Here is a 23,620-nt window from a genome sequence, read left to right as displayed (position 1 = left end):
CACTAGATTATTTCCACAGGTACATTCAGCCAAAGCTTTAAGATCTTTATGATCTTTAAGAATGTCATCAAATGTGGGCACATCTGGTGTCAGATGTGTTGAGTTTGTTCCCTTTTCCTTTACTGTTTCAACATGGCAGAGGTAAAATTGCTTATTATAAAAAATAAAGAGTATTATTATTATTATTATTATTATTATTATTATTATTATTATTATTATTTTCTTGTATTCTACACTAATGAAAACAGTTATGTATTTTCATTTTAACAAAATATTGCTCTAAATGTTGGCCACAAACTCAGGTGTTTCCTTTTTTATAAATTCAAGTAAAAACCTGAGTTTGTGTGAAAAAAGGACAAAGATGACAGGGAAAAAAATGTCTTATTTAGGTTCTTTCCACTAAACAGAGGCGTTATTTATGGGAAAATAGTATTATTTATTATACAGAATCGAATTAACATAACATTTACATTTTAAACTACAATAAACAGGCATTTTTTTTATAAATAGTACAGAACAGTGAAAAGTGACAATATACACAAATATACCTGAGAAATACGACAGCTAAAAATAAACATGAATAATTTGAATTCTGCTTTGACTACAGTTGAACATTACAGTGATGATCTGACTTATTCCTTTCAGCCTTTTAAAAATACCCTTCATTTGCTAGAATAATTTTCTTTCTTCACTTATTCCTGTAAACATTATAAAAATAATCAGTGCTTTAACAATAGCAGCAAACCCAGAGTATGACTTACTGTTTAAATCAAAACCACACATCCTTCATTTGATGGTTGCCTTCATTTGCAAAACAATACATCATATTTGTAACAGAATGATTAAAAATAAATATAAATAATCAAAAGAAATTAAGAAAAAATAATATTTTTTTGGGAAAAATTGCACCTGGCATCGTAACAATATAACAGATGGATTCACTGCGATCAAAGCTGATGAAAAATTAAAAACACTCAAGCTGATTTTTAAATGAAGTTTCACCTCCTAGCCTTTCAGTTATAAACATAAGCTTTTAAAAAATAAGAACACATTGAATAAAATGATGCAGCAGATGCTGGTTTATGAGGTCAAGAATTCTCAGGTGATGTTGACTGAAGGCTGATTAAGAAATACTTCATGAAGTCTGACACACAGTGAACTCATCCAAGTTCAGCAGTCTGTGTTTAAACCATAGTCCCTGCATTAGGATCTATGTAAGAATCATCATCATCTTCACCATCAAAACTCTCATCTTCTTCCCCAGAGCTGTAGTTTGAGTCTGTAGTGGAGGAAATGCTATCCTGGGAGGAGAATGAATAAAATGTTACCACTTAAATGAATAAACAGGAATTAAATATGAATAGAGCAACAAAATCAATCATTTATCTTATTTATGGTTTACAAAACACAAGTCTGGTTGGACACTTAGAGGGAAGTAAATCTTGTCCTTTACAGCAGTTTTAACAAATAATTAAAGGAATCAATTCCGATCCTGATTATGAAAGTAAAGATGCAGCTTCTAACTTGTAAAATATATCATTCAGTTAAAATTCTGTTAAATTGTTTATAAAGACACATTCATATACTCATCTACAGTTTGGAGCAATGTGCAGAGTAAGCAGAGTAATTATTTTCAATGTGGATGCAACCTTTGAAAGTTATATGTTCAGCAGACAGCACGTCTACCCTGAACTTCGAGCGTTTCCCATTCCAATAACTAAATACTGCCCTCTGCTGGCTTCTTGTGTGAACATCTAAAACTTCAGCGTTTGGTTTGGCAGTGGTCTGTCTGCTCAGACTCAGAGACCATTTGACATGGTTTTTACTCCTCGTGTCTCAAATATCAAAATAACCCCTTTACATGTGTCCAACAAAACCATCCTTTAATCAGCAAGAGATTGTACAGAACTCAGCTGCCACACTTCTAACTAGAACTAAGAAAAGAGAGACAGTTAATCCTGTTTTTAGCTTTACAGAGACTGTTCGTTTTAGGATTGAGTCTACGGTCTTACTGACTTATTATCTATTTATCAGGACTTTGGAAACTATATGAGACCGTAAGAAGTCTAAGATCCTCTTTCAGAGAACTTTTAGTTGTTCCAGAGACACAGTTTAAGAGCAGAAGTTGTTCCACTTGATTTTATTATTATATTTTTTTATATTTAGCATTTATTATGGATGCTGTTTGACATGTCTTCAGTTGAAAGAGCACTTTATAAAACATAAATGTCCAAAATGGAAAGTATGTAAGCATTTTTGTCCTTTTGTTTTGAGGATTACTGGACTAAATTAAAAATAATCAAATGAATTAAAAAAAATGTTCAAAACAGTAGAATTATGTGACAATGCTGCCATCTCCTGCTGTGGGAAAACTTGAATTTCCGTATAGTTTGAGGGCTTTTGGACTCTTTTTCAGATCCAGTAAAAATTCTAAAACATATCATTTTGTGTGAAATGTTTGCTACTGGATTCAGTGACTGATTTAAATTTTTGGGCCAGAAATCAAGACAAGACTAGTATATTATCAGCAGAGTTGTGATAACAGAAGCGCTTTTAAAGGCAAATGTTGAGGTGGAAGTTGTGGTGATCAATAGAAGTAATAAATACCTATAAAGCTTTTTCTTTTGCTTTCTGTCTTCTTTTCTGTTGGATGGGCTCAGTCTCTAGATAAGCTATGTAGTGGATGAGGGTGTAGACTCTGGATAAACACACACAAAAAAATGTTAGATTCTCTTTCGCTCAAGATTCTTTTTCTTTTGTTTTAACATAAGATTATACTGAGAATAAATGGAAATTTGATAGAAGTGTTTACCTGTGGTAAAACATGCCAACAAACTGGAGCAAAACTGACACAGTGAATCCCAGAATGAACATGAAGGACAAGGGCTCGATTTGGATGAAGTCTCCTGTGTTGTTTAGGTTGATATCAACCATATTTATTTTGATGGAGAAGATTTGAAAGATCTCGAGGGTAAAGGTTGCCACTAGCCACAGGGCATTCACAAAGAAGAAGGAAAAGTTGATCTGGGAAGAGAAAGAAATGAGTTTAACTTCAGATTAACTGAATGTGCTTTCTGTAGGAGATGTTATATATTTCACTCATACCTTGTTTCTCAGCCCTGTCAGGGCACTGTGCATCTCTTTTTGTTTCTCTTTGTCAACTGGCAGAGGATAAAGGTATTTTTCCCGCAACTCCTCCCAGAAAACTTTCTCCTCCTGCAAGAAAACTTGAAAAGATTTATGTGTGCTCCTTTCTTGAAGTCATTATTGGGCATTAAAAAAGGTTTTTGACCACCAACACTCATGACTAAGTTCAGCAAGAGATTAACTTAGTTAAATATCACATATCATACTAGGAAATACAAACTGTTTGGCATTACAGTTTTACAAGTTTGGAAACAGTCAGCAGAAATAATTAATTTTAATTCAAATATGTAAATATTAATTGCTATACTTTTGTACTTTAGAGCAAAACAAATGCTGGAGAAACATGGCTAACGTGATTCAAGAGATGGCCAGTCACCGCTATTATATAATGCAATTATTAGAAAACAGTTGGCTTAAACTAATGAAAATGTGTTATTTTTTATGTTATTCTTACATTACTCTAGTATTTGTGGTCTGACCCATGCTCTTTATCTGTTTATCTGTTATCTGTTTTTCATCTGTTTGCCACCAACTCTTGACCTCCAGTGTTTTACTTCCAATATTCAGATAGTAAATTTCAACAAGTTTTTACATCACAATTATGGATTTAGTTGCTAAGCTCAGCATGACCGGATCATTGTGTAGACCTTCTGGTTTTAAGTCAAACTGTAGGAGACAATTTGTTTGGTTTGTGGAAGAAATTAAGCAGAAAAATGTGTTGCCATCACGTTATGTGCTATGAATTAAGTATAAAAAGACAAGGCAGTTATTCTGTTTGACAAACATCTATCTCATCAACTTGATTTTCTACTCATTGCCTGAAAATAAGATACAGTATATTCACCTCATTAAGAGATTCCTCTTGTAGTTGCATTTGTACGTCACTTGGTAAGCTCTGAAGTTCTGTTACCCAACCTGGATAAAGAGCATAAAATAAATAAATAAATATATATATAAACATCACATTCATAAGGGGTGGGGTGTTTTACAAGAAAAGACCAGTTATTTCTTTAACTTACACTCAGTAGTTGAGTTATTAGTCTCCACTTGCCTGGAAAATAGTCAAAATATTTAACAGTACAATCCAATTCTTTGCAGGACTCTGTAGAATTGCATTATAATTATGTTACTGAATTCAGAACCTACTCTTGTCTGTCTTCAGGGGGGTCATCCACAATAGTGTTTTGGGGTTGTGGCTCAACCTGTATTGACTCTGGAATCATGATATCATGTACATCTTGAGATCTCTGGCTTGGTTCTTTACATTTGCCCCAACAGAAGAGTTGCTGGAGACTGCTTTTCACTGCAAGTGTAAAAGTATAAAAGTGAACTTCAGTTCAGTTAGCAGAAACATTAATTTTGGCCTAAAGCTGCAGTGACTTGCATGGCTGTCAAAATGTACCTCTCTGTTTGGGTGTTTCCTGGGTGACTGCCGGTGTGGCAGCCCCAGCTGCAGGCTTTGTCTCTCTGGTGCCCCAAGAGGTGCTGTTCATGTTGACCATGGAGTAAATGGTTAGCAGAAGGTAGGCACTGGGGATGCAGATGATGTAGAGAAAGCCATAGAAGACGAGAGGCAATTCCTGGGGGTGCATTAGGGCCGTGATTGTGTAAATGATAGACATGGCGATGATGAAAATGCTGCTGGGTGTGAAAATGGTCCCACTTTTGACCATTGAACCTGGTAGAAAACAAAGGAAAAATCATGTTTTAAACGTTTCTAACTAAGAAATAATTGGACAAATTCCAAATTAAATAAAGTACCTATAATAGACATGGTGACCACCAACATAAGGAATGCATACAATGCACTCAATACTGCTGCAAGAGTAATCTGAGTGTCTGCCTTGAGCTTAAAACAAAGACCCAAATAGATGGCAGGAGGTATCACAGCTAAGACCAGAGCAACAGAATTGGAGAGTCCCAGGATGAAGGACAAACTGCCTGAAAGACACACCAGACAAGGAATTGCACAAGGTCCTCTAACCTAATCATTTATAAAGGGAACACAAAAGCTTGTACAACCATTCACCTTTACAATTACACAAACAAACAGTACTAACCTGCAATCATGAGGCAGATGCTGGAAGGTGCAAGAATGGTTGCGATCATGGCAAACAGTTGGTATAACATATAGGGTTTGGAAATGGATGGGTTCCTCTTCGAAATAATGTTGGTGGAGCCAAGCAGATCCACCACATTGGCCATTGTAGAAGGCCCCCATCGTCTCCGCTGAGTAGGGAAAATAGACATAAAATCCTGTTGTGATACTTAATCTGTTCCAAATACTGGAAACAAACATTTCACTTTGCCACAGCATTACTTAAAGGGGTTTGTTTGTCTTCTGCACAGACCTGGTTGTACAGTTCTTTAAAGTCTTCTGGTGCGCTGGTGTAGGCATCAGATGCTGCATTGTACTCCACTCTCCAACCTTGCTTCAAAAGTAGAGTACACAGCCAGCGGTCTTCACCTGCAGAGAGCAAACACTGTAAAAGTTATCACCACAACTGAATGAGGAACAAAGTTATCATCAGATGTATTGTTATACACAGGAATATATTTCAGACAGTGGCAGAACTAGACTTTTATATATTGGGTAGCCAATGATTGGTGACATTTATACATAGCTGTCAAGTCGCCAGGAAACTACTTTGTTTTATACCTCTACTCTGCTGTCCTCCTATATTAGTATTTTCCTGTAAATCTCCCATATCATAAGATAATTAAAACAAAAACAAAAACAAAAAAAAACATTTGAATGTGACAAAAAAGCCATGAGCCCCAGTCAGGCTCAGCCCAAATTTCAGTAAATCAGAATATTTTCCAGTGAGGGTTGGACTCTGCCAAGGCTGCCCATTGTCACCAATTCTGTTCAGGACTTTTATGTACAGAATTTCTAGGCACAGTCGAGGCATTGGGGGGATCCGGTTTGGTGGCCTAAGGATTGAGTCTCTGCTCTTTGCGGATGATGTGGTTCTATTGGTTTCATTGGGCCATGATCTTCAGTTCTCACTGGAGCGATTTGCAGCTGAGTGTGAAGCAGTTTCTCCAAATCTAAGACCATGGTCCTCAGCTGGAAAAGGGTAGAGTGCTTTCTCGGGGTTGGCAATGAGCAAATTTACTTTCCTAAAGAGAAGCAGGATGGGGCAATGTCACACCTTTTGTAAGCCTTAAAGTAGGGGAGGTGGAGTATGGAGAAGGACCTCAGTTTGCTTGTAAAGAGATCTTTATTAGAGCAGGCACAAAGCCATTCATGTAAAGCTGTGATAACTGTTGTGACATTAGAGAAACATGAGAAATAAAACACCCACCATCCCACCCAACCATCCACCCATCCATCAATCCATCCATCCATTCATCCATCCATCCATTTCCATAAGGCTTATTCCAAATTAGGGTCACAGGAAAGCTGGAGCCTAGCAATTAACAGGCAAGGGGCAGGGTATGCCCTGGGCAGGTCACGGGTCTTTTGAAGGTATGTGGAACTTGATGTGGAAGTAGGGGCATAAGCACTGCTACATAGCTTCATGCTAGTAGTTATATTTGCAAAGGGGCAAAATCTTATTTAGAAATGTGCAGCCAAATGTCAACATATTTAAAGAATGACCAATTAGAAAAGTACTGTATATTTTAATTTAAATAAAAATATCTGTCCTCCTCTTCCAGTGACCTGTAAGTCACCTGAGGTGGCACCTGGTGTGACCTATTAGATTTCAGAGGTGGTCAGTGCCACCCATGCAACAACTGTAGCTTCGCCCCTGATTCCAGACTGTGAGATCAAAAATATAAAGCCATTAGAAACTATAACTAAGTAGAACACAGGTTTAAAAGTTGAACTTATTTTCCATACTCCAAGGTTTAACTACACAGCCGCAGGTGAACATAATGATCCCAATTACCTTGGTCATACTGGATGTAGTGGCTGGCCTCTGTGGACTTGGTGGAGTATTTCTTCATCACATTGTCATCCATTAGTGCTTCTGCCCTCAACAGACTGAAGCAGCCAGAACTACACAGCACGCAGCCGAACACATGTTCAGCTGTCTTCTGCAGCCAGTGGCTGACAGCGTACTCAAATTTCTGGAACCAAACTACAGGACCTGCAGCAGAAACCCAGAGATATTACAATCTCAGCATGGTTTCCTCTCCTTACACTACATAATCCTTATCTGATTATGCCAACCTGATCCAGTGGGGTGTATCCTGCCGCACGCCGCCCCAACACGAGGGTACATTTTCAGACGATCGATGAGCAACATCACAGATGCAGGATGGAAGTCTGTGTCTCCATCTAAAGCCAAAATGTAGGTGTTGTGCTTCTCTTTCTGCAAACAAAAGTGCAACTTGATGTGTTTTAAATTTACCAAACTTGAAATTCACCAGTAATTCTTTGCACACATGTTCAAGCTAATCCGTAATTGTTCCGCTTATCTCACCTGAATTTCTTCTCTAAGTGTGTTGTCATCCTCATACTGCTCCAAGCGATTATAATATTTGGTCATGAGTTTCCAGCCCAGAAGATAGTAAAGGTACATAACCTGGAAAACAGCTTATAACAATTAGCAAACTTAATGGCTGTCAAGACAAAAATGTTGAAATCCTTCAGGGAGTCTTTCCTACCTGAGACCATCTCTTCTTGTGGCGAATGAGGTTTTTATCCTTGAAGTGGACTATTATGTTGTTCCCATGAGGCATTTTGATGACAAGACGACCTCCATACGGTGTTCGTATGACCTTCTGATCCGGAATGTGCTGTACTCTAAAAAGCTCTTCATCAATGCCTTTGAAGATGCTGATGAGAGAGGATAAGACACCTTTAAATCTGGAAAGTGGTCATCTCTGTCAGTGTGCCAAAAGTCATTGCCAGGTCAGAAAAATACCATAACTTTAAATTCTTACCCATAAACCTCTGCAATGATAACCACAAGGGATTTTGCGTATTCATTGAGTTGACCTTTCTGACTCCTCTCAACAGATTCAAACGCATCATCAAAGTAGATATGAGCTTCAAAGGTGAAATCGTCAAACTTTGTCTCATCCTTCTCTGGCCCTTTCTTTGGTCTGTACTTGTCCAGTCTTCAGGAATCAGACAAACAAGGTTTTATACAAAGACTTCTTGAACTCAAAAAAAGCAACTTTTCTACAATGACTAACATTCAGATACCTAATTGTTTCTAGTGTTACAAAACAATTTACCAGAGGAGTCGATGTAGCTCACCTGAAAATTGAGATTATGATGTTCATCATCTCTTTGTAAGTCTCATGCCACATTGTTGCACACAAATACACCATGGCAGTGGAGTCACATCCATTAAATCTTGATATGACAAAAACACATTTTACTCTATTCAATTAATTCTAAGGAATTTTTAAATTAAAATAATTTAAAATATTGTCAACATAACAAAATGAAAAAAAAAAAAAAAAAAAAATCCACACAGTCACCACACACACTTACTGATTCTTCATGTGTTTGGTCTGGATGTGGAATCGGGTGTTGAGGAGCAATGATTGCTCAATAAAGGCTCCCTCATACAGCCTCCTGGTGAACAGGTCTTGGGTTTTCTGGATACGGTAGATGTTGAGGTTCCAAACATAGAGGGTGGCTAACAGAAGGCCAATCCACCAGGACACTGCTGCACCTAAAGGAAGAATAAGAAAAACATTATCCCAATACTTTCGTTGGTTTGGTGATGTACATAAGTACATTGAGAGAAATAAAGCTCATCCTGCAAATAGTGGGCTTAATTGTTATTAAAAGCAATGCTGTAAAACAATTTGTAGATAAAATCGGATCCAACACTTTGGACAAAATGCAGTCAAATAATGTCTAATACCTCTATTTTCAATTATCAACAATTGTACACTAAGTTTAGCTTTTATCAAATTGTAAGTATTTTGTGCTTAATTGTACCACAACTTACAAGCTCTAGTTTATTACCTGTCAACATGCCAATGTCAGTAATCTTGGACATGTCCAGGAAGCACAGAGTTTGTGTAACATCCCAAACCAGATGGGAGAACACGCTGCTGTTCAGGCTCTGATTCCTTGCATCCATAGCTACGTTACAGTAGCTTGTGAAGGTGATGCTTTCAGTTGTGTTTAGACTTATTTTGTATTCCTGGTAGTAGACAATGACAGGGATGATGAACATGGCCACAACAGCAAAGGAGGTGAAGTACAAAGGCAGGATGAAGCATCGACGAACAGCATGCATCTTGCAGGCTATCAAAGCAAACCACTGGCAAAGTGCGGAGGAGATCAGCTGGACCCCAATGATGAAAATTATAACCCTTTTCTGTAAGCTTGAAGCGGAGGTCAATAGGTGCCAGTCCAGTTTGGCCAGAGGAACATAAGCTCCAAGTACACAGGTGGTCACCACGATCCTCAGCAGGCTGGTGAGGATGTGCAGAATGTTCTGGCACTTTGTCATGTCTTTGAACAGGTTCTTGAGGAAGCAGGATCTACTCTTCTCACAGATCAGTCTTACATAGTTCTCCCACCAATTAAAGGCCACCAAGAAAGAAGCACCAACAGCAAGACCCACCCAAACGGTCATCTTCGTATCAGTAGGGTCCTTCATAATGTATAATGCAACAAACAGACAGTAACCTAGCAAAATGAGGATGAAGGCAATGATAGGGGAAATCAGGAAGCGGTTGCATTCCTTGGCAGCACACTGAGCAACTGCTTGTAGGAGCGCAGAGAGGATAGCAACAGCATTCAGTAGAGTCACGTTGGTCACAATGTCTAAGTGTGGCATCGTCACAATGGTGAGAACTGCTACACCAAAAGAAACCAGAAACTCAAAGAACAAAACCTGAAACAGAAGCAGAGAGAAGAGAATTCAATTCAACACCATGAAAGAAAAAGAAAACAACGCAGCCATGCTCAGTTTTTCATCATCAGTCAGAGATTAGATAAAGATCAGTGGTGACTCATGTATTACCAGGGCTACAGTTGACTTTCTCGGAAGCTTTGAGGTTTTGTAGCATGCTTTCCAAATGCTTTTCAGGAACAGAAGGACACTTGATGAAACGATAGCGCAACCAATACATAGAAGTGCGAGGGGTTTCTGCTCTGCTGAGAGGGTCTGTGTGTCTTCATTGGACAAAGTGATGAGGAGAAGGAAAGATGTCTGGAAAAAAGAAAGATGAAAACCACATTCTTTAATTTAGTCTAGTCCTTTATATAAATCATTCTCGGTCCTCAGGAAAGGCACCATATATATTTAAGCTATCATGATTATCTGTTATTATGTAAAATTTGTTCTGTTCTGTTATATACTTGGGCCATTCTAGACAGAGAAATTCTTCAGACAATTCAAGACTGTCTTCTCCAGTGTAGATTTAATGTTGTTTCAATGTTTCATATTATTTACTTAAAGAAACTAACCTTGCTGCATAGTGCCAATCCAAACACGGTGATCGCTACTGCAGACACAGAGATGGTCCTGAGTATTTTGATAATTTTCCAGGGTGTCTGTGCATCTTCAATGATTGGGACCTCCCGAGCGGTGTCCCATGGCTTCCTGAAAAACAACACAATATAAAACTGTGAGGAAAGAATCTAAATCACACCACAGCCAACAACTAGATTTTTATTTATTTTATTATTATTTTTTTATTTTTAGCAACAATATTTGTTTTAACACATCCAAATACATGATTTTTGATCTATGCATTGTTTTTCATTTTTCCACAACTTTATCTGACAAAATCCCCCAAAACTTGCATCAAATTTGACTGAACTTTAAACCCAAAGTAGAATTGTATCACCCTAAAAAAATTACAGAGATGCAATCTTTCCATATAGAGCATGTTTCAGAAAGAAAGTATTCAAACCTAATATTTCAAAAATGTATATGTGTCATTAAAAAGAAAACAAATAAAATAAAAACAATAAAATTCAAAGTAAAGGTGTAGACCTGGGAACCTTTGGTTTCATATTTGGTAATACACTGCATATAAATGATAAGATGTAAAAAACTAGAGATCTTAAAAATCTTTCTGAAAACTTGTTAATATTAACATTTTACATGCATTGATCATTTTTAAAATATAATTTACTTTGTATCAAAGAAATAAGTGTAAAACATTTTTAGTAATGCCTTGATATTAATTGGTATTGCTAAGACTACAAAAGCACAAATTATTGATCCCTCTACTTACTTGAGCATTCCCCTTATTTGTCTGTGCTCTGCCATGGTCATTGTGGTGTGTAGGCACCTTTCATATTCCGTTGGCAAAAAATACAAAGACCTGTGCATCTCCACTTGTAACCACCCTCTCAAATGCCTAAAATAGGACATAATATAACCTGTTTAACAGGTAGGAAGTTAAATGGAGCCGTTTACCAGAAATGTTGGCATGGCACACACACACACACACACACACACACACACACACCCAACGCAACTCCCTCCCCCCAACTCTTAACATAATAAGAATATAATTTGGCTTGACTCTACTGTGAGGAAACAATATCTCAGGGATCCGTCCACACCAGGTGCCACCTTCACCACAGAAGCTGCCACCATAGACAACTCAGGTCCGGGCAGACCGGGCCCTACACTAAAGCCATTTGGGCTGCAGTGCGGGGTCTCTAGTCACCCAGACCACAGCCATCCCCATGGCAACAATCCTGCAGACCAAGCAGGCAATGGTTCCAGCGTGGAGGGTCCCCATGAGGAATAAATAAACTGCTGAACAAAAAATGAATATCAATGTTGACCAGCCACTTGCTAGAAAGTGCTTGAAATGATTTGGTCCTCTCTGAATGCATAAGTTCCCTCGTCAGCAGCTACAACTGGAGCTGTTAAATAAATAATCGGTCACTAAAATCCAGAGCAGCAAGAAAGTAAAATCTTCTTTTAAAAAAAAGGACAGAGAGAATGTCGTACCACACTGCCGTCATGCACAAAGATAAATAAATAAATAAATAAAATGGCAACTGAACCACAAATGTTCTGATTAAATGACAGCTTGTATCTAAACAGTCCTGTTCACATTTAAACATAATCAGACCAAGACCACACCTACCACATGACTAGTTATCTATGATGTGGTTTACCCATCACTGCTGTTAGATTTTGTTTAGATAAAAAGTTTGAGATGAAGGACGGACATGATTCAGCTTAAATGCATGTTGATGTTGCACTGATATATTTTCAGTGTAACATCAACTTTTTTGTACCTTCTGTAAATTTTACCTCTAAGTTGAATACCTCAGACTTCTGGTGGGTAGTGAAGATTAATTTCATTGGTGAGTAATGAACACAGGAAACATTCACTGGTGTTTTGAATGAACAATAAAATCAATATTTAGTACCTTGTTGATTTTAATAAGAAAAAATATTGATCTTATTGTAAAACTGAGATGGACAGATGCTGTTTTTCTATTATATATTTTTCATAGTTTTTTACTAATGAAAAAAGTGTCCTTTGCAAGTTTTTATTGTTTTTTATTATTAATATTTGATTATTTTTGTGTATTTTAAGCCCAGTATGTTAATAAAATAGGTTTAAGTGGAAAATGATCAGATCAATGTGAGCTAAAACATTTTTCTACGTGCTACATAAAGGCCAGATTAAAGTATTGGAACATTCAGCGTAAGTCTCAGAGCTCTCAGGGATTTTGTTGATAGGTTATCCTTGAATTGTAAGTCAAAGTTTTGAATTTTGGTGATAAACTCCTTTAACAATGATAGGTGCCATGGCTCCATAATAAATAATTCTATAGTCTGAAATGATTATATCTAATAATCATTGTTCATGCTCTAGAGCAGTGGTTCAGTACTGTTCAGTACTGTACCCTTCCCTCTGAACAAGGCAAAATATTTCTAAGGAAAGAAACTATCATCCTGAACATGACATGAGAAACATTTAAGTTATAAGTGGTTTATTTAGTACTTTTCTGTTGATTTTTTTTAATACTAATAGTTTCACAACTCATCATTTTATTTCTCTGATGTTTTCTTTATCTTCAGTACCTCCTGCAGTACTCCATAGTACCCCTATTACTAACCACTCCCAGGAAGGCTGAATGATTCATACTTGTTGGACACGGAGAACGTCCAACAATGTCAAATATTTTATTGTCTTTTTGGTAGTTTCTGGGTGGAAGACCGGAAAGAAGGGATAGCAACAGGAGCAGGTGAAGAGAGATTAACTGAACTCTGTAAACATTTTTAACAGAGAAAAAGAGGGTAAGAAATAGAAACGCATTTTTTTCTACATAATGAAATAAAAACAGACTGTAATTGTTTTTACTGAATACTTGATTTTGTTGAAAACACCAAATAGCCTCCAGCAGCCTGTATTAAGTAGTCCAGTTAGATGTGTACAATGAGATTGAATTAGAACCATGAAAACACATCTATAGACCTTTATTATTCCCAAAATGGGCAATTTATTTCAGCAACTTGAAGCAGCTGAACCAATAAGATAGACAGTATCTACGTTAATGTTTGCAGTCTGGTAAATAAATGTATGTTATTGTTAAGTGAATTTACAAATATTGGAATTTTACAATAAAAAACAAAACACTGAAACTGAAACTGTAAATAATGGTGTTCAGTACATCGTGTTTACGTCTTTGTTTTTCATGGGGGCCCAAATTCCTGGGGGCACCCCTGCAATGTACAATTAGGTTAGTTTGTAACCTGTCAGATATCCTGTCCTTAACCAGTTTAGCACCCCGGATAAGATGGTAGGTCATGCATGCCCCCTTGCTTTCCAGTAGACTGTTTTACATATACTCATACAAGAGACTGAATAGCTTTGTATTTGACATTTTCTTTTATTTTAGGCAAACAATCATCCAACGGTAAAAAAAAAAATGCAAAAAGTAGAGCAAACTAGAAATAATGAATTACAATAATTCCCAAATGTAATTTACACAACTAACATAAAATATCAAATTTAACTGCTAACAAAATCAAGAGAAGTGAAGAGAGTTTATACTCCAAACTGATCACAGACCTTTGAAACAGATGCATTCCAAGCAGCATCAAAATGCAAAGATACTACACTGGTGTCTCACCCTCCAGCCATACCAGTTCGCCGTACAGCACTGTCCTGGTAAGAATGATGAAAATCAAATAACAAAATCAAACCGGTAAACAGGTGAAGAAATAAGTTCTTAATACTTTCATTTTTTTTTTTTTTTTTTTTTCTTTTTTTTTAAACTTGTCCTGTCCAGCATCATAGCAAGCAAAATGATAATCTGGTTGCTGTATCGTGCTAAACAAATTTGCTCTGCCAAGGGGAGGCCTATGGGTAAGGCTCCTCTTGATAATGTGATTAATTTATTTATTTATTTACTTTGAATCACGGAATCTATGTAATCTTGCTGGACCTGACCGGAGGGGAACGAAAAAGATGGAAAATAGCAAAAAAAGAGCAAAAGGGAAAGAAGAAAGGAGACAAAAAGATCACAGACAGAAGGAAAACGACCCTTCAATCCACACCATCACCAGACAAAAAACTGTTACACCTGTACATGAACACACCAGAAAATTTCCTACAACTTTTACAAAAGCAGAAACACACACAGAAAAAAAAAAAAAAAAAAAAAACAACAACAAAAAAAAAACAGGGCTGCCAGTCATTAAGAGTTTTTAAATAATAACCAAACAAATCTTCGTAACAAATAACCAAGCAAACTTCCCTCTGGATGATGAGCCTTTAGTGGCATTAGGCACCCCTGCTCCCCAGGAGGCCCCCCAGGGCAAGACAGGCCAGGAGAGGCCGCCCCCCATGATACTTTCATTTTAACACATTTGTTCTTTCTTTTCAAGCATATGAAACTGCGTTCAACTTGAAATGGACCTCTGTGACTCACTTCTCTTCATACCTTACCAGTTAGAGGAGATGGCCAGTCAGCAGGTTCAGCCTTTAATCCTGGTGCTGCATCATGAGGTGCTTCTGAGGTGGAGGAGACAGAAGGAGTGTCTATTGTTACTGAAGTGGAGATATTTATAGATGGCTAAGATTGCAGTAGTGGGATTCACACACACACACACACACACATTATTGTTATTATTATCATTTGATAGGTTTTACCATGCAGTCAAACTAATGTGGGCCACTGATGGGTGCGAGTTGGGGTGTGACGGGTCGGGACGCATTTATTCATGTTTCACACACAAAAACTGGGAAGGGTACACTAATATCCAACCCGACTCTTCCTACTGTGTTGGGATCCTTTCTTTGGGGTACCAATCTAACCAACCCAACCTGAAAGGGTGGCGCTTGACACAATGAAATCCGTTAAATGGTGAAGAAAGAAGTCACTTCGTGTGCAACCTGGCAAAAAAAAACAAAGCAGGAACAGCTCCAACATATTTTCTTTTTGTTGATTAAATCTCCATTAAAAATTACGAAGCACCGCCAAGAAGAAAGAACACAAACTGTTAGATGACCGCCGTGTTTTGGTTATACTTTAAGGAAGGCGCTGTGCTGCAGCTATTACTTAGCTGAGGCATATCGCTATCCGGCTAACACTCCGCCTCTCAAGTAAGGTTACGGTTGGCTTTGGAATCGCATCATGATTACAGTTCACAGACTATATTCTCACCATAACCGTCCCAACCTGACCCACATCTGTTGGTGGAAACGAGGCTTAAGTGCGAGAATGAGACCAAAATTGAAGAGTTGGATAGGATGACAGGGAAGTTGGTCAGTATGGTTGGGGAGATGAATGGGGCTAAATAGAGAGCAATCCTGGAAGAAAATGTGTTAGTGACTGCAAAAGATTTAAAACTGTCATAGAGGTTCACTCTGTAGCAGGACAATGACGGTAAATAAAACTATGTTAGGGTCATTTTAGAGCTACAATAGAAGGTTTATCAATGCATGTTATAACATTAAAGTGGTCCAGTCAATGCCCAGACCTAAATCTAATTGTAGTTCAGACACTCCCCATACAATCTGACTTAGCTTAAACTCCTATAAAAAGAAGAATAGCTAAAATAGCAGTCTCTTTGTGCAAACTGGTGGAGAAACACCCCCAAAAAGACGTGCTACTGTAACTGCAGTACAAGGTAAATACTTTTTTGAGGCACTGTAACATGTTACACAGAGACTACTTAGAGGAGTCAAGTAAGTGGAAGATTAATGAAGCAGCAACATACTTTACCCAGGACATATTTAGCAATGAAATGACCTTATTGAGAGGGTAGTCTGGGCTTCTCTGCTTATTCTACTCCCCAACCCCTGATAAATGGTTTTAAATGAATGGATAGATGACATATTCTTTCCTTCAACATGCTTCTGTGCAAGTAAAGCTTTTTTTATTTTCTGTCTGTCTGCTTTTGATTGTCACTGAGTAATGTAAAGTTCCTGAAAACAGGCATTTCCTTTGTTACACCCAGCAGCAAAAGCACGTGAGGAAATAACCACGGCATTCCAGTACTGTCACAACAATGTCAGGTGACCTACTTTAGAAACAGATTCCTATCCTATGAGGGAATGTTTGGCTCTTTTTACAGAAAGGGTAAAATATGGATGTGTAACTTTCCAAAAAAACATCTTTTCTTAAATAGCTAGAGTTTTTTTTAAATAGCAATAATCTCTAAACTTCATGAACCCACAAAAGTATTTTTTCCCCTATTATATAAATAATATATTTATATAATATAATATTAAATACAATTTGAAAAACAAAACATATTTGACAATTTAAAATATAAACTTATATATTTTTTTTAATTTTGTTTTTCCAAATATGCAAATAATACTGGGCTTCCTGTTTACTACTGTACAAATTCTTTACACTGCATTCCCATTCCTTTTGAATAAATTGGAACAAAAAAGGTTTTATTTCTGTGTTTATTCTGCCGGCCTTACCCTCCCTCAGTTCTGCAGGACTGCTGAAACTCTCAGCAGTTTTAAATCAGGCTTTAAAAACTTTTCTATTTGCCGCCTTTTATCAAAACAACTGTTAAATTCCCTAATCAGGAACTTTATGTCTTGCATTTTATCTATTTTATTTGAGCTTTTTGCTTTCTTTCTGCATTTCCTTTAATTTCTTTTAAAGTTTCTTTTTAATACACTTGTTATTGCCACCCCGCTGTAATGGTTTTAATATTTTGTGTAAAGCATTCTGAATCGTCTTGTACAAGAAATGTGCTATGAACGTGCCTTGCCATAATACAGAAATAATTCTGAAGGAAGAATAACAAAATTGCAGAAAATGATGTTCTCTAACAAGAAGATATACAAACAAAGAAAAATTAATAAATGAATCAATATAATGACATCTGAACAATGAATGGACCATTAAATATTCTGGTTAAATGACAGCTTGTATCTAAACAGTCTTCTTCATCATCCTGCTCACATTTAAACATCATCAGACCGAGACCACACCTAACACATGACTAGTTATTTATGATGTGCTTTCCCAAAACTATTATTAAATATTTTCACCTGCTGCAGGTGTCAGATTTTTTTTGTCCAGCTCTGTACTGCACCCACTTCAAGACTTCATAGAATAACAAGACGGTTTATAACTAATTGGAGGTTTTACTACACTAAAACTCTTTAATTTGACTTTACAGATCAGTGGAAGGTAACCAGTCTGGTCTGTCTGAAGGTAACTCGTCTGCACTCAGTAAAAACTTTAACAGAGACCTGAGCTTAAAGTTAGAACTGAAAGGGGATGCGGTTCCTTCAGTAAAACTTTAGTAGCACTAAATTACATGACAACCCGTAGTTGATGAGATGTGGATCTCCTCATCAAATTTTATCATATGAAAACAGATTAGCAAGCAGCAGCCCCATCTCCTCAAAAGCTTCCCCTCCCTGCAGTGAAGAAGATGAGCAACATTGTGTTCAGGGACATGCCAGTTAGCATCATTACAGAGACACTGTTGGAATTTCTCTCTTTTTACCATGAAACATTTTTTTTTATGGAAATTTAAACACATCATTTTTTTCTTTTTTACATAATAAAACAAAAACTGCCTGTAATTGTTTGTACTGGATCCTGGACAGTTGATTGGAAACACAAAATTACTTTTTCGAGGCACTGTAACATGTCACAGAGATACTAGTTAGAATATTCAAGTAAGTGGATCATTAAATAATTAGCAACATACTTCACACAGGACATATTTTGTAATGAAATGAGTTATAGAGAGGGAAGTCTGGGCTTCTCTGCTTAGGCTACTCCTCAGTTCGAGATAAATGATGGTAAATAGATGAATAGATGAGATATTCTATCCTTTAATATGCCTTTGTGCAGGTAAAGCTTTTCATTTTTGCCAGTCGGTCTGCTTTTGTTTGTCACCGAGTTGTGCAAAGTTCCAGAAAAAGAGGCATTTCCCCTGTTTACATCCAGCACAAAGACACATGAGGAAATAACGATGGCATTCCAGTACTGCCACAGCAATGTCAGATGATCTACTTTAATGACTGATTTCTAACCTGCCAGTAAGAGGCTTGGCTGTACTTACAGAAGGAGTAAAATCTGGATGTGCAACTTTCCTGAAACACATATCTTACATGACAAGAGTTTCTTTGATGGCAATAATCTCAAAACTTGATGAATCCACAATTTTTTCCTTTTATTTAAATAATTTAATCCTCTTTTTTTTAAATCAAAGCACTGTAAACAGCCTTAAGTTTTTATGAGAAATTATTTAAGTGAAAAGTGGTAGAAGATTGATCAAACAAAGAAACACATTTTGTAATCTTTTCAAGATAAATTTGCACATTATATAAATGTATTTATTTACTTCTATTTGTCAAATAGATAACCACAAATGCCATAAAAATCCTCATTCTTTTTCTTAAATAAAATGGAACATATAAGGGTTCATTCCTGTGTTATTTCTTCCTGCCTTACCCTCCCTCAGCTCTGTTCTTAAAGAATAATAAGACTTCTCTGGTCTGTGGTTCTTTTCCAGACAGTTTAAACATGCTGATGTTAATCTACTGCTAAATAAATGTCTTTTAAATCCCTTACATTTAAGTTACTACAGAAGAACCTCCAAACTGCCCTTTTGATCTATAAGGTCCCGACAAAGTCCTCCTGTTTAGTCATTAGGTAATCTTCCTGGATTAGAATTAAGTAGTCAACTCTTATTCTCAAATCTCTCCAACAAATCCTTTTTCTTACTATGAATAATCCTATCATCCACACATCCCATCAGCCTTGCAATTATGTCCCAAAATCTCTATTAATCCAACATTAATATACTCGCAGTGATTCTGTTTGGTCATAGTCATTTTTGTTCTAATCTAAGCACTATCAAAAGATATCTTCAATGCTGCAAGAAATTCAGGATATTTAATCCAAACCCCAGTTTTTATGCTTAAGTTATACACATTCAGTCGATTATCCTGGATCACTGACTTCTTGATAGGCAGGCCACAGTTTGTCCATCTGGACAGTATCCTGTCTAATGTGATGGTCAGTGATACAGGAGCTCCGCAGGGAACGTCCTCTTCATCTTGTATACCACTGTCATCGTGTCATCTGCAGACGTTTTCTAATGACTCAGCTGTTGTCGGGTGTATAAGAGGAGAGGGGGGTGAGTACAGGACACTGGTAGATGGCTTTGTGGAGTGGTCAGAACAAAATCTGAGGCTGAATGTAAACAAGACCAGAGAGATGGTGATCGACCTCAAGAGGAAGAAGATGCCTTCACAGCCATTACGGATCAGGAGGAAGGTGGTGGAAGAGGTGGAGAACTACAAATACCTGGGAGTGGTGATTAACAACAGACTGGACCATGAATGTGCCATTGAATGTTCAGGTTAAATGACAGCTTGTATCTAAACAGTCCTCTTCATCACGCTGTTTACATTTAAACATTTGACAAAGACCACACCTAACACATGATTATGATGTGGTTTACCCACCACTGTTGTTACATTTTGTTTTAGTAAATAGATAAAGGACTTATGTCATTTAACTTAAATGCAGAAAAAGTTGATGCTCCACTGATATATTTTCAGTGGAGCATCATATTTTGTATATTTTAGGAAATAATAATACCTTTCTGACGATAAGAATAGTGGGTTTTATCTTTTTCTTCCACCAGTTGTTGCAGCCCCTGGATGCTTGGTGCTCCATTTTTGCCTTGCTAGTCTCTCAGTGCATAGAGCTTGTGTCTCTTCATCTTTTGTCTTTGTCATTGTTGGGAAGGAGAGCCTGGACCAGTGGCTTGGACATCGACTGGTTCTTGCAGACTCCTAACCAGTAAATTGTGTTTCATGTGGGAGGATATGCAGGCATATAAGGGTGACAAAGTGAATGGTTCCCACAACAGCCTCATAATTGTTTAGTTTGAAATGTGTAAATTATATATGAGGCCTTTCGACATGTATGATACGTTTTTTAGTCTGGAAAGAGGGGCTGAAGAGTACATAGGGCCCTGTTTCCACCGATGGGTGCCGGTTGGGATGCATTTATTTGTGTTTCCACACGCAAAAACTGGAAGTGTATCCAAATATCCGCTGAGACCCATCCTACTGTGTTGGGGTCCTTCTGTCGGGGTACCAATCTAACTGACCCGACTCAAAAGGGTGGAGTTTGACACAATGAAATCAGGTATTTTGTGAAGAAAGAAGTCACTTTGTGTGCGATCTAGCATAAAAGCAAAGCAGGAATGGCATCTTGTTTAGAGCAACATATTTTCTTTTTGTTGATTAAATCTCCATATAAAATGGCGTTATGAAGCACCAAGAAGAAAGAACACAAACTGTTGGATGACTGCCATTCTTCTTCTCTGTTTCAGAGCTGTGTTTTGGTTATTCTGTAAGGAAGGCGCTTTGCTGCGATAGCGTCATTCTATTGCATAGCTGAGGAGACTCGTCGAGAAAGTTGTGGAGACTCGCACAAGGTTGTGGCAGCTGCAGGAAATGGTGTTGTAAGTTGCCATTGCCACAGTTTAAGCTAAGAGCTTAAATTGTGCTGATTAAGCAATTAAAAATAAATATAAATAATCATAGAAGTGGGAAAAAACATGATATTTTTAGTGTATCTGGTAAAAATTGCACCCGGCATCATAAGAACATAACAGATGGTGGATTCATTGCTATCAAACATGATGGAAAATTAAAAACAATCAAGCTGATTTTTAAATTAATATTTCACCTCCTAGCCTTTCAGCTAGAAACACGGGCTTTTAAAAAGATAAAAACGCATTTATAAAAAAAAAAACCCGATGCAGTATGCTGGTTTATGTGGTCAAGTATTCACACGAGACGCTGACTGTAGGCACCACAAGCTGTACATATACAATACAACTAGAACTTTACTGTCATTGCAACAAGTGCAAAAAAATTACAAAGCCCTCTAGAAAGTACAAAACAGAATAAAAAGTAATAAATAGAATAAATGCAACAATAATAATAAATAAGACAAACTACAATGTATAGTAAATAAGATGAAATAAAGTAAAAATAGGATAAAATAAAATAAAGTAAAACATTACAGAGTATAATGTATAATATATAGTATAGTTATTTTAAATAAGGCACAGGTGTTAAGTGCAAAAGTCATTGTCAAAAGTATGAAACATCTGCACTTAACCACCCTCTCATCAAATGCCTATAAGAGATAATACCTGTTTGACAGGTAGGAAGTTACAAAGGAGACGTTTACCAGAAATGTTGGCATGACACGCACGCACGCACACACACGCACACACACACACACATACACACACACACACACACACACACACACACACACACACACACACACACACACACACACGCGCACACACACACAGCGCATAGTCTGCAGCCCTGCAGCTAATGCAAGCTTATTAAGCATATATCGTTTGCTATTAAAAACTAAACCATACAGTAGTCAACATGTACAGATTGGAGATTTAAATTTAATTCTGGTTTAAGAATAAAGATGTAAAAAAAATTTGTGCATGGAATAATGGATTGAATGAAATGTGTCATAAGCTGATCAATGGTCCGATTCTAGGTTTATAATCTGGCTAAGGTTTTGCTGCAGATGCTGCATAAAGTCAAAGCAAGATTTCTCTGTTAACATCAGAGTAAAGCATCAGTGAGGATGTGCACAGTTAGTTTTTAAGTGTGCATCAGCAATAAATGCTTGGAAAAAGTAGTGCAAGTGCTCATTGCTGGTGAGTTAAACATCAATACAACATGTCTGAAAACTACTTTAAAATACACCATGACATCTAACAACAAGGAAATCATTCTAAATGAATTCAGTTAAAGAATCATTGTTTTTTTAACCAGAGACTGTTGTGTTATATTTGCAAACTGAGCATTAAGTCAGTTTTTATCTTGATATTTTGATTTTTATTTTGATTCAGTCAAAGCAAAAATGGAGAAATCTTTAAATTAAAATTGTTTTAACATTTAAGAATACTTAAACTAAGAGAATGTTCTAGGATAAAAACTGTCACAATACAACTTAGGTACACTACAGAAAGCTGCTGTAAACAGATTTAGAAAGAGAGAGAGGAGAGGAGATGGTGTGTTCTCCTTTAAAACATGAAAACACAAAACCACATTTTTAAAGCAGAATTAGGCTGAGTTGATGACTTTAAACATCATTATTTTACTTTAACAAGCACAGTTGTCACTGTCCAGCTGTTTTTAGTTTTGTTGTTGCTAAATGCAATAAAACAGATATTTAGCTGATGCATAGCGTGTGTCTTTTAACCTGCCACATCTACACCACACACACATACTGCCACCTGTGTTTGGAGCAGAAGATTACAGTTTCTGTACATGCTATCAGCATGAACACTAGATTATTTCCACAGGTACATTCAGCCAAAGCTCAAATGATCTTAAAGAATGTCATCAAATGTGGGTACATCTGGTGACATTAAAGGCTCAGTGTGTCAGATATGTTGAGTTTATTCTCTTTTGCTTTACTGTTTCAACATGGCAGAGGGGTAAAATGGCTTATTATAAAAAAATAAACAGATTTATTATCATTTTCTTGTGATCCTACACTAACAAAAACAGCTGTTTTTAATTTTTTACCAAAATACTGCTCTAAATGTTGCCCACAAACTCATGTAGCATAATGCCTCGATATTAAAGTAAAATCTCAATGTGAGAAATTAATATTACTTCATGAAACCTTAGTTTTATATTTTCCCTGGAGTAGGGGCACCACTCTTCTGTAGAAATATGCTTAATTAATTCACAGCCCAGAAGAGAAAACCGTGAGTGGGTATTTTAATAAAGAAAATATTGATTTTAATTCAATCTATCTCACCTTTCTGAAGTAACAAATTCACGTCTGAAGGGACCTTGATTCCATTCAAAATAACCACAGAAACAATGCGGAATTACAATAATGTAAGCAATTTATTAACCACCAATAATCAATTACCAGCAAACATTAATAAATGTCAGAAATTATTGAAATGATCAATATCGCTTTACAGACTCTGCCGGCCTTCAGTTGCACCGGGAGGGTGAACCAGCTTAAAAGACAACGAAAATAAAGCAAGGTTAA

The 23,620-nt window shown here is 36.9% G+C and overlaps 3 protein-coding genes across 3 annotated transcripts; all 3 read right to left on the bottom strand.

The window, feature by feature from the left end:
* Positions 1-497: 497 nt before the first annotated feature.
* LOC121656308 (chitin synthase-like) lies at positions 498-4,187 on the bottom strand. Its single transcript, XM_042011337.1, has 6 exons — positions 4,167-4,187; positions 3,992-4,062; positions 3,106-3,216; positions 2,813-3,024; positions 2,608-2,698; positions 498-1,301 (listed from the first exon to the last, which is right to left on the bottom strand). The coding sequence occupies exons 2-5, from the start codon at positions 4,019-4,021 to the stop codon at positions 2,608-2,610; spliced, it is 444 nt and encodes a 147-aa protein (XP_041867271.1). The 5' UTR covers positions 4,022-4,062; positions 4,167-4,187; the 3' UTR covers positions 498-1,301.
* A 102-nt stretch (positions 4,188-4,289) lies between these two features.
* Positions 4,290-9,305, bottom strand: LOC121656447 (chitin synthase chs-2-like). The gene is made up of 13 exons (XM_042011438.1): positions 9,086-9,305; positions 8,603-8,786; positions 8,363-8,461; positions 8,044-8,220; positions 7,765-7,936; positions 7,581-7,682; positions 7,328-7,463; positions 7,044-7,244; positions 5,499-5,614; positions 5,208-5,376; positions 4,909-5,088; positions 4,550-4,825; positions 4,290-4,450 (listed from the first exon to the last, which is right to left on the bottom strand). The coding sequence occupies exons 1-13, from the start codon at positions 9,297-9,299 to the stop codon at positions 4,290-4,292; spliced, it is 2,187 nt and encodes a 728-aa protein (XP_041867372.1). The 5' UTR covers positions 9,300-9,305.
* Positions 9,306-9,398: 93 nt separating this feature from the next.
* Positions 9,399-11,351, bottom strand: LOC121656446 (the record flags this gene model as incomplete). Its single annotated transcript, XM_042011437.1, has 4 exons — positions 11,317-11,351; positions 10,541-10,676; positions 10,095-10,283; positions 9,399-9,965 (listed from the first exon to the last, which is right to left on the bottom strand). Coding segments are annotated over exons 1-4 (927 nt in total), but the record flags the coding sequence as incomplete, so codon positions are not given.
* Positions 11,352-23,620: the final 12,269 nt, after the last annotated feature.

This window comes from Melanotaenia boesemani, chromosome 17 (assembly GCF_017639745.1).
Source record: "Melanotaenia boesemani isolate fMelBoe1 chromosome 17, fMelBoe1.pri, whole genome shotgun sequence".
NCBI classification, from domain to species: domain Eukaryota; kingdom Metazoa; phylum Chordata; class Actinopteri; order Atheriniformes; family Melanotaeniidae; genus Melanotaenia; species Melanotaenia boesemani.
The sequence above is the reverse complement of the archived record's forward strand: the minus strand, read 5'-3'. Positions and strand labels throughout refer to the sequence as shown.